At 41.0% G+C, this 14,775-nt stretch overlaps 1 protein-coding gene across 1 annotated transcript in view; it reads left to right on the top strand.

Moving 5' to 3' along the window:
- The window catches only part of GABRB1 (gamma-aminobutyric acid type A receptor subunit beta1), a 331,133-nt gene extending 316,830 nt beyond the window's left edge, over window positions 1-14,303 (top strand). Inside the window, exon 9 of the mRNA XM_031435095.2 lies at window positions 11,459-14,303. Within this exon, the coding sequence (XP_031290955.1) occupies window positions 11,459-11,803 (345 nt within the window). The 3' untranslated portion in view covers window positions 11,804-14,303. The remainder of the gene's footprint in view (window positions 1-11,458) is intronic.
- The last annotated feature ends 472 nt before the right edge of the window (window positions 14,304-14,775 follow it).

Here is a 14,775-nt window from a genome sequence, read left to right as displayed (position 1 = left end):
TCAAAATCATTCTAAGTCATGGCGGACACTGGTGGAATCTGCTAGAGAGTCATACCCAGTGTACACTTGGGACCCCAACAATCAAGAAGCAGAACTTTCCCCCTTCAGAATCAGATACTGATACTGTAATTTGCCTTCTTTCCTCCCATTCCTGTTCTTTACGGTGAATCACCTACACTTTCAGACTACTTTCTAAATGTCAATCAGTTCTGTACTTTGATTAATTCCAGGATACAAAATGCATGTGAAAATAGACTTCATAAAGGTAAACAGCTCTCTCCTCAAGTCTAGCTTAGACTAGCTTGAACCCATATTAGCTTCTGAACCTGGGCCCCACCCCATTTCATTGCTTTGCCCTCAGCTTCTAATGAAACATTAACCCTTCTGACTCAGCAACTGAATTCTGGAGAAATCCAGGCAGGACCTTTGATTTCTAATGACAGCCTGTGCTGACAGTTCATGGATGTCTTTAGCCCTCAAACCCCTGCCCAAATCTGGCTTGGTCTGTGTTTTGTTCTCTAGTCTTGGCTTAATTTAGCTAATCTCCAGAGTCTTCAGTTGTCTAACCATCTAATTCTCCTTTCCAGGAATCCCAAAATCTGTCTCTCTCCCTCTCTGTCTCTCTCTCATCTTCTCCCTGGCATCTAGTCTCCAATTTCTTCTATTCTCACAGCTAGGATTCTTTTGTGAATGAGAGAGAAATCTAACTTACTTAAGAAAATCTTAACTTAACTTAAGAAAATCTAACTGGCTTAAGAAAAAAAAAAAAAAGAGGAGGGGAGGGAATTTTTTGACCCACACAACTGAAAAGTCCAGCAAAGTTTCTAATTCCACCTGTGGCTACATCCAGATATTCAAACAATGTCATCAGAAAGCATATCTCGTCTTCTCTTAATTCGGCTTTCATTTATGTTAGCTTTATTTTCAGTAGACCCTTCTCTCGTGGTGGTCCCCAAACTCCAAAGTTTATACTGTCAAAACTCTTCAACCTCAGCACAAAGTACTTTCTTATACCCAAGAGTTCCAACAACATAAGTCCTAGGATTGAGTCTTTTGGGGCCAACTCACGTCATATTCTCATGCAGAAATCAATCCCTCTGACCAGGAAGATGGAAATCCCTAAATGCCCAGGTCTGCATCACAGGCTTGTCCCTCGAGCCTAGAAGATGCAATCATTTCCACCTCGATCACGTGCAACAAAAAAAAGTCAAGGCAACGCTATCAGAGGAAAGTGGAATGGAATCAGACAGGTCAAACCTATAGGCATCCACCATGACCCATCCAGATCCTTTACCTAAAGGAAACCTCCAGACCCCTTGACGTGGGACCCAAGGCCCACTGTGACCTCACTCTGCCTTCCTCTCCTGCCTCACTTGTCCTGCCTCTCCCTTTCACTGACACACTCTTTGTTCCAGAAGTACGACTCGCAGTTTTCCCTAAATGCCTGCCTTGTTTTCACTCTTTGGAACTTTTGCTTGGCTGGCTCCCTAGAATTCACCTCTTGACTGATACCTTTCCTCACTCCTCAGGCCGAGTTGGTGCTCCTCTGATATCTTTCCACCGCACCTTTGCTTACCTATTTTTTTTAATTTAACAAATATTTAATGCATTCATACTGTGTGAATACTGTCCGTGCACTAGAAAGCTAGTCAGCGATGAATAAAACAAAAGCCTACACTTGGATGGCAGAGACAGACAGTGAGCATCACACAGACAAATACATCACACACAATGAACATCACACACACAAACACACGCATGCCAGGTAACAAAAAATTGCTATAAAGAAAAAAACAGTGGGTCTTGAATGCAGATACTGTATCTTCCATCTTTGGAGTTCCAATGCCTGTCACAGAGCATAGCACTAATCGGGCACTTAAAAGTCTTTTAAAATAATAAGTAAACTAATTAATTACAAAACCAAAGGCATGACCTTAGAATTCATGTAAAATTGGGACCTTTTTTCCCATTATACTCCTATTATTACAAAAACAAAATTTTTAAGCCTTTCCCAAAATAAGAACTGTTAGGTAGCTTTCAAAATTAAATAATATATATAATAAATATTTTCTAATGAAAGGCATTTATTCTAATTAGGGACAGTCAGTGGTACAATAATGGGTGATATTAATATAATGCTTTCAACCTATGTTGATACTTTAAGTGGCCCTAATGTATCTTTTCCCAGAAGTTCCTTTCTCCTGAAATCTCTGTATTAGAATCCAAGCTGATTGATAACACCACACTGCCCATGGTTCATAATCGTCTCCAATCCTTAGAAATGCTGTGTTGATTGTCTTCGGAAACTCTGGCTAATGCAGTAAGAAGATTCTGCCTGATGAGATGCAATAACAAGGACTTACCCACTTAGGTGTAGAACCTACAAGCCCCAGGATGTTCACACACAAATGGACATTACACATTCTGAGTATCTCCTTTACAACCATGTGAAAAACCGTTATTACTCTGGCCAAAATCACTCTTTCCTTTACCTGAGAGCAAAACATTGCTGATGACATCTTAAATGAGTATTTTAAGGGGTTTTACTGAAGATGCATCTGGAAAATGGCCCCTATTTGCATCCTTCAGAATTGAATGAATTTGCTGGTTATAATGCATGTTATATTTAACTGTAAAAAAAGGACTCATCTTAAATATTGGAACTCCCTAAGCAATCAGTGAGTGTTTGGCTCAGGAATAAAATGCCCTTTTGTATAAAATAGCTTCTACTTTCTTGTTTCCATCATTCTCTTCTCAAAGCCCCCTAAGTTCCCACTAACATCAATTTAAGAAGTCACTCTCCAGCCACATGTTGTGTATCTCTCAGGCTTGAACTGCACATATTTGTAATTAATTCTCAGTTGCCTGGAAGTAACTACTCTATGGATTTTCCATCTGCCACAACTAAAGGCCAAGTACACCAGAACGAACTAGGACCCTTGGAATGTGTGTGTGAAATGCAGACTAGGAAGACCTTTCTCTAGAAAAAATGAGCTCAAACTTGGATTTTTAACAAGCTTCCCAATTGACTTGGATGCACAATAATGTCCGAGAACCACTACCCTAAAGATTTTAGCCACTCAGGGATCTTCAGCCATCAAAACTCAAACAGAGCCCAACAGATGACTCTAAATCTGAGTTTCTCATTCAGACGTTTACTCAGTCTCCTTGGGACTATCTCAGGCTCTGTTCTGGAAAAGCAAGGGGGATAGAAAGTGATGAACAGCAGCAGAGAAAAAGCAGCTGCCCTCCTGGCGCTTACATTTCAGTTGAGGTTACTGAAAAATGTATAAATAAATATGTGATATAATGGCAGATGATACTCACTGCGAAGAAAATGATGACAAGCTAGCCAGGTAACAGTTCTCACAAGAGTGTTTTGGGAGAGAGGAAGAGTAAGTGAAAGTGGCCTGAGGACTTAGGAGCATCAGGGGACAGCCAACAAGAGGCCAGACTGGCTGGAAAAGAGAGTTCAAGGAGCAGAGTGGTAGGAGATAAGGACAGAGGTGTCTGCAGGAGCCAAATCACATAGTGCTTTGTGGATTTGGATGAGAAAATTGGATTTTATTTCATGGCTTAGAAAGTTGCTAGATTTAAACAGAAGACATGGTCTGTTTTACATTTAAAAGGGATCACTCCAGCTATTATGTAGAGAAAAGACCACAGGGTAGCATTCCTGGAAAAAGGAAGATAAATTATGCTGCCAGGGATGTTTGTGGGGAGAAGCCATCAAATTCAGGATGCATTTAAAAGCGGAGCCATTACGACCTGCTCATACATTGGATGAGAGAAATGACGGGGAACAAGGAATACAGGATAAATTTAGCAGCTGAGAAACATTCTGGAAAATTTGCCAATTGTTTCATTTGATCTGCATCTTTTTCCTTCTCTGTTCCCTGAATTATATTATATGAGATTTGTTTAGGTTTATGTAGGTTTGTACCTAACCTTCAGTTGCTTCTTGAAATGATGAAGTTTCCACTTCTGCCATGAGCTGTCAGAACATGCAAAGAGATATGCAAACCATCTCTAGCAAAACTCCCATCCCCCAGCCTCCAGCCCCCCTATTTAAAAAAAGAAAAAAAAGTTGTAGGAATTTGATGCCAGGGGACAGGAGTTTCATGGCCCTGGTGAGAGCTGATGATGGACAGTGACATCACAAATTCAGTGTATGAGCCAAATGGGCAGATGGAAGACGTGTGGTTCCACACTGCAGGGAATGCAGCCGAGCGCTCTGGACAGTTTCGTTCAGTAGACTGCAGGCTTCTGGAGGGTAGCCCATGCTTCAGCCAGCACCCCTTCACTTGGCTTCCTGCTCTGTAGGACTTAGGAGCATCAAGGGATGAGCCACTCAGTAACGGGAATCTAACTGAATTGGCTAACAGTAAGGAAATCACTTTATGTTTGCAAAGTAGATTGAGCCCAGAGGTATTTCTTAACAGGGCTTTAAAAGTGCCACTGAAAACAACATTATATTTTATCCCAATTACACTGAAATGAGTTCTGCTATATTTATATACTGAAAATATCCAGAACAGATCAGTTTGGTGAGTGGCAACATTTTTCACAGCCTAAGGCATTCTTTGGGGACATTGGGGGCAGAGAGAAGGAGCGGGTGAATGAGATGGGAGGGTTGGGAAAAGGTTCAATCCAGGTTAGAAAGTGAATGTGTACATTCACCTAGGATTTCTACTGAGGGAAGACATGCAGCCAGCACGTCAGTGTTTCCAGAGCTTTAGTCACCCTCATGATTTTCACCATCCCTTTTGCACCAGTCAAGGTTCTCCAGAGAAATGGAGCCAATAGAAACAGAACCAACATACAGGCAAAAAAGATACTTATTTTAAGGAATTGGCTCACTCGATTGTCGAGAACTGAAATCTGCAGAGTGAGCAGAAAACTCAGGCGGGATTTCTGTGCTACAGTCTTGAGGCAGAAATTCTTCTTGGCCAGGAAACTTCAGTTTTTGCTCTTAAGACTTCAAAGTGATAGGATCAGGCCACCCAGGTCATCAGGTAGAATCTTCTCTATGTACAGTAGCTGATTGAAAATATCAATCACAACTACAAAATATTTTCACAGCAACATCTAGACAAGTCAAGTTGACACATAAAATTAACCATCATGCCCTTTTACCTCCTGCCTATCTATCTATATTTCATTCATCCGTTCATTCAATAGATATTTATTGAATGTTCCTATATGCCAAGCACTTTTCTCAACTCTGGAGACATAGTGAATAAAACAAAGTCCCTGCTTTCCTGGAGTGACCTCCTAGTGGGAAATTCTGGGGAGGAGCAAGTTGGACAAGAAGAGAGAGGACCGAGGGTTCTGCTCTGGCCGGTTTAAGATTGAGATGCCTTTAAACATTCATGTACAGGCTGTCCTGTAGTCAGGTCAGTTACAAAAAAAAGGAAATGTGAATTAACTTAAATGTTTCACTCATTATAATGAAATATGAGGATGAACGTAATGTTAAGAAAAACGTGCACAAAGTCATCAAGTTAGTGTGCTAGTTAGATTTTTCTAAATACATTAAAAGCGATGTATATAGCTGTTTTGTTTTCTTCATAATGCTACTCCATTTTTAAAAACCAATTTTATGGGAAAAAAAAGCATATTGCCTGTTTATTTTATAAGAATGTATAAGCACCAGCAGTTCTAGAACCATACCTCCTTTGTTCACTGCTATCTCCCTAGGACTGTTGTGTCCTCAGAATTTAAAAGCAAGATATTGTGATTGATAAGCACTGCGCTGCAGGCAAGAGGGAGAGGGTTGACCAGCCAGGAGCTGTCTCTCCCCATCTCTGGCTTTTATGCAGTGAAATTCCAGGTTTTCCTTTATATGTGAGCACTCCAAGATTTGCCTGTAGTCAGGAAAATATTCAGGAGGGACCTTCAGGAGGGAAAATGAGAGACAGACTCAGCAGGCAAGGAGAAGGTGGATCTCATGTGATCACAAGTGAGCACATTTCAAAAAGTCTGCTAGAAGGAGCATCGAGTTGGAAAGAGGTCACAGTATTTGTCCAGCAAAACATTTAGAACCAACAGGAGATGGGGGCAATCACAGGGTTTGGAGAATCACAGGAGAATATAAGACTAAGGGGCTTTATTAGTTGAGATCTTTGAAATTTGAAAACGTGGGACCTAATGTCCTGTTGCTCGTGGAGGGGCTGATTTCTCCATCGTTGTCTGGAACAGTGCCTGATGCAAAGTAGGCTCTCGATAAACACTTAGTGAGGAAATGAGTGAGGGAATGAATGAACTGTTAACACTTTAACACTTATCCATTGTGCACCTAAAATTACTTCATATAGCCCATAAATATACCTGTCTAATAGGGAGTGTGGGGAGGATGAAGGATTAGCAAACCTCTGGGGCTGCAGATCTAAAACCACATTCTCTGTTTCCCTTTATTAGACATCTTGCACTTTGATCGTCTATCTGAAGGGAAGAGAGAGGCTCATTTGTTGCCCCCTCACCGAAGTCTTAATAATAATTATATTCATTTTCTCTAAACTTAGGTTCAGTGATACTCTAAACTTAAAAGAATCAGTGCTGGTTTGACGATTATGTGGTTAATATAATAAAGCCATTGCCCTCAGTATTAGACAGACTTACCTCCCCAATCACTGGAACCCCGAACAACTGCAAGCCTTACCCCCCAAAGCAGCAGGTTCAAAGCACAGCCCTGTGGATTGCACCTTCTCTGGAAGCAGATCAGAGGGAGACAAGATTCTAGAAGGCACGAAGCCACGTATGCCTGCCTCCTTCCAAATGTACCCATGAGATAGGTCAGTGGGGAGCAGTGAAAGAGGAGAAAGGGAAAAGAAGCCAGAAGTGTTCCTTCCATGGCTTGTCTCCTGGGGATTGGAGTGGGAAGTCCCTTCCTTTATGGCAGCAGGAAGGGTGGGGAGCGATATCTCACTGAACAATTATTACAACATTAGCAACTCTTTAGGAAATCTGTTAGTCCATGTCTGCCCTAGAAATCCAGTGTGTTGGCATCTTCATTTGCCTCATTTCCTTCTGTCTTAAGGTTTAAAAATCTTCAGTGTCTGGATCGTGCCCAACTCAGATGTCGGTATTTCCTTACTAACTTGGGCAGTGGTTGACCATTGAAGATGCTGAAGCAATGCCCAGTGTGGCTCCTTGTTGCTTTTGAAGACGTGAATAGACAATGGTCACTTTTCCCATGAATAGTATTTTGGGGAAGCTGTGCCCACTATGGATATAAGGATCCCTTGGGGGTCTTTATATGGTTGAGGTGAAGGGAAAGCCACTCTTCTCCAAAGGGCAGGGGTTAAGGCAAAGCCAACCAGAAACTTGCTGGTGTCAGCAGTGATGTGGCTACCACACACCCACCTCACCAGGCAGCAAAAACTTGGAGGGTGGAGGATAAAATTTCATACCTCTAAAGAAATACTTATGCGCACCATCATACACACACTCACCTACACACACACAAACACAAATGCGCACACACGCACTCTGTAACACCAGCCTTTAGGATAAGTTTTGGACCATAAAGGAGAAAGAATGGAGATGAGCAATAACTGTGACACAGCACTCCTTATTTTTCCAAGCAGAGAACATGGTAATGTTGATTTAGCAATAGTAATGAAATCAGCTTTCATGGGCAGCTGCAGGACCGGATTCATTATTTTATATGTCAAGCCACTTAAAATTATGATTTCTAGCTCAGTGGCAGAATATTTGGGGGGATTTCCACAAACTTATAAACCTTATGCAATTTATAAGTACCTTTGAGTCTGCGCTAACAGTAAGCAAAATATCTTGATAAAATGTATCTTGTTTGTCATGACTTCTGTTTAATGAGGAGCATCTGTATGCTTCACTGGCTGATTCTAAATTCTAGTAACTTGTTTACTTTAGAGGGATTTCATAATGCTGTAACTTAATGTTGCCTACAGTGCCAATCAAGTGATCCCGTCTTGCAAGTATTTTTTGCTAGTATGCTGTGTCTTCTGCCTGGAATATTCTCCATAATCGAACTCTGTCAATAATTAGAAACAAACTCTTGAGATTACCTAGTGAAAACCTTTCATTTATGGATGAGGAAACTGAGTAATAATAAAACTAGGATAAGAACACAGTTTTCATCTCCCAGTCCTTTATTCTGTCCTCTACCCTTCCTTTAAGACTCAATACAAGCCCAACCTCCTCATGAAACCTTCCATGAACCCCAATGATTTCTCACTTTTATGAACCGCTAATCCTGGTCTATCCTGTACCATTTAGCATTTGGTTAAAAATTCTTGTCACTTCCAATATTACGTCTTACTCTTGTTCTAAGGAGATTATTAGCTCAAGGACAAAAGTCCATGCTTGATGATTCTCTTGACTGTTCCACAGTGCCTAGCAAAATCACATGCACCACCTTATCTTCTGATGTCCTTGTCCCTTCTCTAACAAATCCAGGGCTTTGTTCCTTGTCACTTCAGCCCTGCCATTCTCTCTAGTAACATAAATTTCCATATACATGACTTTTTCGACCATAGGTTTACACTACATTATATAAAAATATATATACATGTCCTTGACACCTAGCACTATAGCTGGCACATAGTAAGCAGTCAATAGAGGTTTGTTGAAAGAGAGATTTCTTGAGGTTACTATAACCAAGGAAGGTAGGCAGGTACACAGAGGAAGAAGCATTTAAATTGAGCCTTGAAGAAAACATATTGATGAATTTGCAATGAGGAGGAAAAAATGATATTTGAGACAGAGAGTATCCTATGTTTGAATTCTAAATTGGGTACTTACTATTGGTTTGATTTTAGGCAATTTACTTAACCTATCTGAGCCTCAGTTTCCCCATCTTCTGAACTAGGATAACATTATATATTTCATAGTGTGATGAAAAATGACTGAGACAATTACACAGCAGGATTCAACACATAGTAATTACTACTAATAATAACAAAATAAATAATAACTCCTTGAATAAAGAAACCAATAAGCATGCTGAGTGAGGGCAAAGTGAGCAGCCCAGTTAGACCAGAGCAAAATCCTTCACAGAGGAAAACGGTGATAGGTGAGAATGGAGGGAGAGATAGAAGCCAGATTCAGCCACCACTTCTCTCTCTAGTCAGCTTGAATCTTAAAGCCATCAACTGCATCACTAACTTCACTGCAGGTTGTGTTGATGGCCGAGGGGTATGAAATGGTTCATTCTCAGTAAAAAATCTCAGAAGCTTTGAAATAGACAAGACATGGGTTGGCACTTACTGGGGTGTAAACTTGAGGCAGATTGTTGTTGTAAGTATTAAACAAGAAATATATATGAAGCATCTACCGTAATACTAGGCACATGGTGGACACTCAATAAATCTTAGCTATCTCAGCTGTGATGGATGTACCACTGTTACCAGAGAGTAGGTTCTTGTTTCACACAGGGAGGAATTCAAGAGAGAGCCATAGTGAAGTGAAAATGAGTTTATTTAGAGAGATACACATTCCATAGACAATGCGGTTTGTCTTGAAGGGAGAGCAACTCCAGAGCACGGGGTCATCTAAGAAAGTGAGAGCCACCCTGGGGTGAGCGGGTGGTTAGTTTTTATGGGCTGGGTAATTTCACGTGCTAGCAAGTGGGAGGATTATTCCAACTATTTTAAGGATAGGGGCAGGGATCTCCTGGAATTGGGTTACCACCAACTTTACCTTTTAGGTTAGCCTGAGAATTGTCATGGCACCTGTGAGTGTGTCATTTAGCACACTAGTGTATTACAATGAGCGTATAAGCAGGCTGAAGGTATATTGGAAGTCACATCTTCCACCATTTTGGGCCTAGTTGGTTCTAACCACTCTGTGTTGTAGCCTCAACGGCTATGTCATTCTTTTAATGGTTGTGCCCTACCTCCTTCCTTCCTGTCTCACCACCATCACATCTCACTCTCTATACTTTTCTTTCTCTGTTTGTCTTTGCCTCTTTCTATGCTTTTCTCTCTTTCTTCCTCACCAGGTCCTTTGCTTACCTACCCAAACCTTGGTCTTTCCATAAGTGTTCACTGAGGTCAATGTCATCTGAAAGTATTTAAAGAGCACCTACAATAAGTCAGGCACTGTGCTAATAACTCTAAATTTAAACACAGCTGCCTGGACTGCCCTTGGAAGTACTTCAGACTCATGTGCATGAATGAGCCATATCCCCTCCAGATAAATCAGTTTGCAAAGTACATCAGCTTGAAGTTAAAGCCACATTGTAGGCCAAAGGTACTCACGATTCCTGTAGTTCCAGAAGTGTATGTGTGGGCATAGCATAGAGAAAAGCCAGGGAGCCCGGGAGACGTATCACTGGAATGGTAGGAAGTAACAGTGAACAATGGTGGAGACACAAAACTAAAGTATAATCAGGCATATCGTTTCAACCCGTGAATCCATCCCACTTCTGGCAATTTAGCTGGAGGAAATAATTATGGATATGCATAAAGATTCAGCTAAAAAATATTCTTTGCAGGTTTGTTTATTTAATAGTACAAAAGTAAAGCAATCCTTAACATCCAAAGATAGACTGATTCAATTATGGTTTATCCATGTCAGCTATGATACATAATGCCACAGAAGAATATTTATTAACATGGAAAGGTGACCAGACTATACTACTAACTACAAAAGCAGATTGCAAAGCAAAATACACTAGGTGAGCCTGTGTTTGTAAGTATATATGAATAGAAAAAAAGAGAGGTGGGTTAGCAAGATGTTAAAAATAATGGACTCCGAAGGTGAATTTATGAATTTTTACTATTTATTTTTTGTTTCCTGATTGCTTCCAGTTTTAAATGTTTCCATGTATCACTTTTGTGTATACATATATATGGCATTTTTTCATATACATATGGCATCTTTTCTTGTTACAAAACATATGTTTACACATAATGTATATATACATGTGGATTCAGTAAATGGTAGTTATTAATAACAAAAATTATACATTTCATATATTTATATATAACATGTAAGTATTATATATAATAACTATATATTGTATATTCTTATGCGAGCTCACAGAAAACACCATAACACACATGTGTGCACACACGCACGCATATGTACTCGTGTTCTGTGAGTGGTGATAAATGATGGATGGATGAATGAATGGATATATTAGATTAGACAGATAATAAATGGCCGGTAGATTAGATGATGGGTTAGATAGATCGTAGATAAACAGTAGATTAGATTGATTGATTATATGATGGACTAGATAAATAGATTGTAGACAGAGATGACTGACAGACAGATGCATACATAGATACACAGATAGATGTTAGATTGATAGATAGGTAGATAGAGTCTCCGTGTCCGGGAGGCACGCAGAGCCAGACGTCTAGCGAGACAGTGTGTAACGAGCCTCACGCCGTATCATCAGTTACAAGTTTAGGAAAACGGGCGAATGTCCTGGCAGTTGTGCCTGAGCCTGTCTTTCCTCCGTCAGGTCGACGCCCACGGCAACATTCTCCTCAGCACCCTGGAAATCAGGAACGAGACAAGCGGCTCGGAAGTGCTCACGGGCGTGAGCGACGCCAAGGCCACCATGTACTCCTACGACAGCGCCAGCATCCAGTACCGCAAGCCGCTGAGCAGCCGCGAGGCGTACGGGCGCGCGCTGGACCGGCACGGCGCGCACAGCAAGGGGCGCATCCGCCGGCGCGCCTCGCAGCTCAAAGTCAAGATCCCCGACTTGACTGATGTGAATTCCATAGACAAGTGGTCCCGAATGTTTTTCCCCATCACCTTTTCTCTTTTTAACGTCGTCTATTGGCTTTACTATGTACACTAAGGTCTGTCCCAAGGGTTGGTAAACAATTTCTGTCCTCTTCTCTTGGTTTTTAACCCCACAGGTCCCCAGCAGCGATACTGCTGTGATTTTTCGAGGTAAGAGATTCAGCCATCCAATTGGTTTTAGGTCTTGCATATCAATTTTATTACTGCACCATGTTTACTTCAAAAAAAAAAAAAAGCTCTATTTTTTTTCAGTCTACTGTGGTCCAGGTTATTGGCTCTTTCAGAGCTCTGTTAATTGCCATGTTTACAAACCCACACACGCAAAGAGAGAAATTAGATAGGTAGATCTTTAGCAGTCCTGATTGTCCTGGATTTTACTGATTATTTTTTAAACGAAAATGGACCTCGCTTTCTGTGTGCACTGCTTCCTGGTAAACTGTAACAATCTCATGCTGCCAAAAAACAACACAATTTCCAGGATCTCAGAAGAAAAAACAAAGCCATTGATAAGTTACAGATTTCCAGGAAGAAGGGAAAACAAAAAGGAGCCTAGAAGAGGAAGACAGACTTCCCTCCACCCTCAAGTTGCCCCAGGTCCATCATAGAAGGGGGTCCCAGCTCCTCGGAGAAAGAGAGGGAGGCTGGCGTGTGCTGATCCAGGTTATGCGAATGCAATCTGTCATCTTCACCGGCCCCTCGCCCCCCACCCCATGAAGCTGGATATTTTGAAAAACGCTTCTTACTCAGACTTCCAGGCAGATTTAATATCAACGTTAGAATCCAATCTAGTAGCCATTGGGAACATTTTACTTTCCTTACTGAGAATAGAGTATTTGGGGGACAATGAACATTTTTTTTTTTTTTGTAACAGACTATTTCAAATGAGCAGCCCTGATTCATGTCCTTAGCCTGGACGCACTTGACTCTGTGCCATGAAGCCATGGCATCATATTGCTTGAGTTCCTCCTTCCAAGAGATGGAGAGAAAGGGGGCTGGGGGAAGTGGGCTTTGCAGAAGCAGGGGGTAAGAAATTTTTGCTTGAGAAAAATATTGCCCTTTCCATGAAGAAGGCAAGATTTATGTACTGTTGAAAGGGTGCCTGGGCAGTGACCCGAACTGCCAAATCTTCAATCAAATAGTATATATTTCTTAGCCTTCCAGAGAGCAGTTATCTAATGGGGACGGGCCAGTTGCACAGCGCTAGTTCCTGGGCTAGCACTTCCCGCCTCTGCTCTCTGAGCTCTGTGTTCCAAAATGCGAAATGAACACTTCGGGAGATGCACCTATACCCATTTGATGTCATTCTCCATCGAGGCCAAATTTTGAGAGAAAATCTTCAAAGGAGCAAAACCACAGATAACAACATCACTGAGTCTTCATTTACAGCAGCCCTAAAGTATAGAGTCTTGTCTGCAGTCAGTACTGCCTCTGCCTTATCTCTGCTGATGGATTACTTTGGTCATCCTAGAAGGAGCATCCCTCAGTAGCTCAACACACGACTCTACACATATCCAACCAACTACAGTTGAGACTCATCTCATCTTTTTTTCATTGAAGCCTCATTACTACTTTTTTTGTTCAGCCTGCCTGTATAAGAATTCTATACATTCATTTGCAAGGTTGAGTGAAATCCAAAGCTGACCAACCAGTCATGAAGGCAATTTGGAACCCGATCTATGGATGTGATGTAAGAGCTCAGTTCGTAATAGGGATGACTGCCTCATTTGATGATCTGGATTTCTCCCTAAGGCTGTGATGAGGGTCTGTGTTCACAATGGCATCAGCTGCTAGAAATGATCCTCTTAATTGAAAAGAGAGGGTTGATTTCCTACTGTTAAACCCAAGGAGAGAGAGTTACAAGATATTATTTTAGAAAGCAAGAGGAAAAGAGAACCCCAAAAGAAACAAATGGTTATGCAATAGATAATATATGTTAGTAAGAATATAAAAACTCTGCTTTACCTGGAAAAATCATCTCAGTAGTTTCATGAGAAATTAGTTGAGTATGGGGACCAAATTTTCCTTTAGGTTTTCAGTTGTATAATCATAGTTCCCTTCAAGGAACTCTCCAGTCTCTAGGGGTGGAGTGATCCACTGTGAAATTCTGATTCGTTGGTTCCTTGGCAGGGTGAGATGCTTTTCCATTGTAAAATGCCCAAAGAGAGTGGAATGTGGCCATACCAGTGACCTTCAGGTTAATATTCCCAATGCCCACCCAGGAATCACTGTGTAGCCATTTATTTTAAACACTGGAAAGGCAATTTTGGGCAGATACCTAGGAGGAATCATTTTGATGTCCAAGCTCTTTAAAAAGTTTCTAAGGATGAAGTTCTAAATCAGAAATGAAGTATCTGTAATCTATGTTCCCGAGCAAAACAATTTTTCTTTATTTACCTGTTTAGATCATTCTTGGAAAATATTGAGTAATTTATATCTTTATTATTATTTGGCATTAAAAGTCTGAAGAATTTGATGCTTGTGGTTTTGGATGTAAAGCATCACTGAAGAAAAAAAAATACTTTGAACTCTTATATCAACCTTCGTAAACTGTAAAACTAGTAAACCTGACACGAAATGGTGTTGCTGTGGGCCCTCCGGGATATAGATGGTCACAACCAGCATTACACAAATCCGATTAAACAGCTCTGATTTTAGAGGCAAGAGCAGCCAGAAAAATGGAAACGTTGATGTATTTCTAGTTAATGACCTTTGTCCCCACTTCCTTCTTCTGACACCTAGCCAAATCCTCCTCTCCTTGGCCCCCACCCACTCTCCTTCCAGGCTGAACAGCACATAGAAAAAAGTCCTTCCTTCTCTGCCTCTCTATCTTGTCTTGCCCAAAACGACATACATAAAACATAAACGTCATTAGGCATCCTTCAGGGCCCTCAAACTGCTCCCCACTCCTGAAAGATTCGGATCATTACATTATAGAGGGGTTACTACTGAACTATCATTGAGTTTTTTGTTTTGTTTTGCTTTGTTTGGTTTTAGCCATGAAAATAGCCATAATCTCCTGCATTTGAA

Source organism: Camelus dromedarius, chromosome 1, assembly GCF_036321535.1.
Source record: "Camelus dromedarius isolate mCamDro1 chromosome 1, mCamDro1.pat, whole genome shotgun sequence".
In the NCBI taxonomy this organism is placed as follows: domain Eukaryota; kingdom Metazoa; phylum Chordata; class Mammalia; order Artiodactyla; family Camelidae; genus Camelus; species Camelus dromedarius.
The sequence above is the reverse complement of the archived record's forward strand: the minus strand, read 5'-3'. Positions and strand labels throughout refer to the sequence as shown.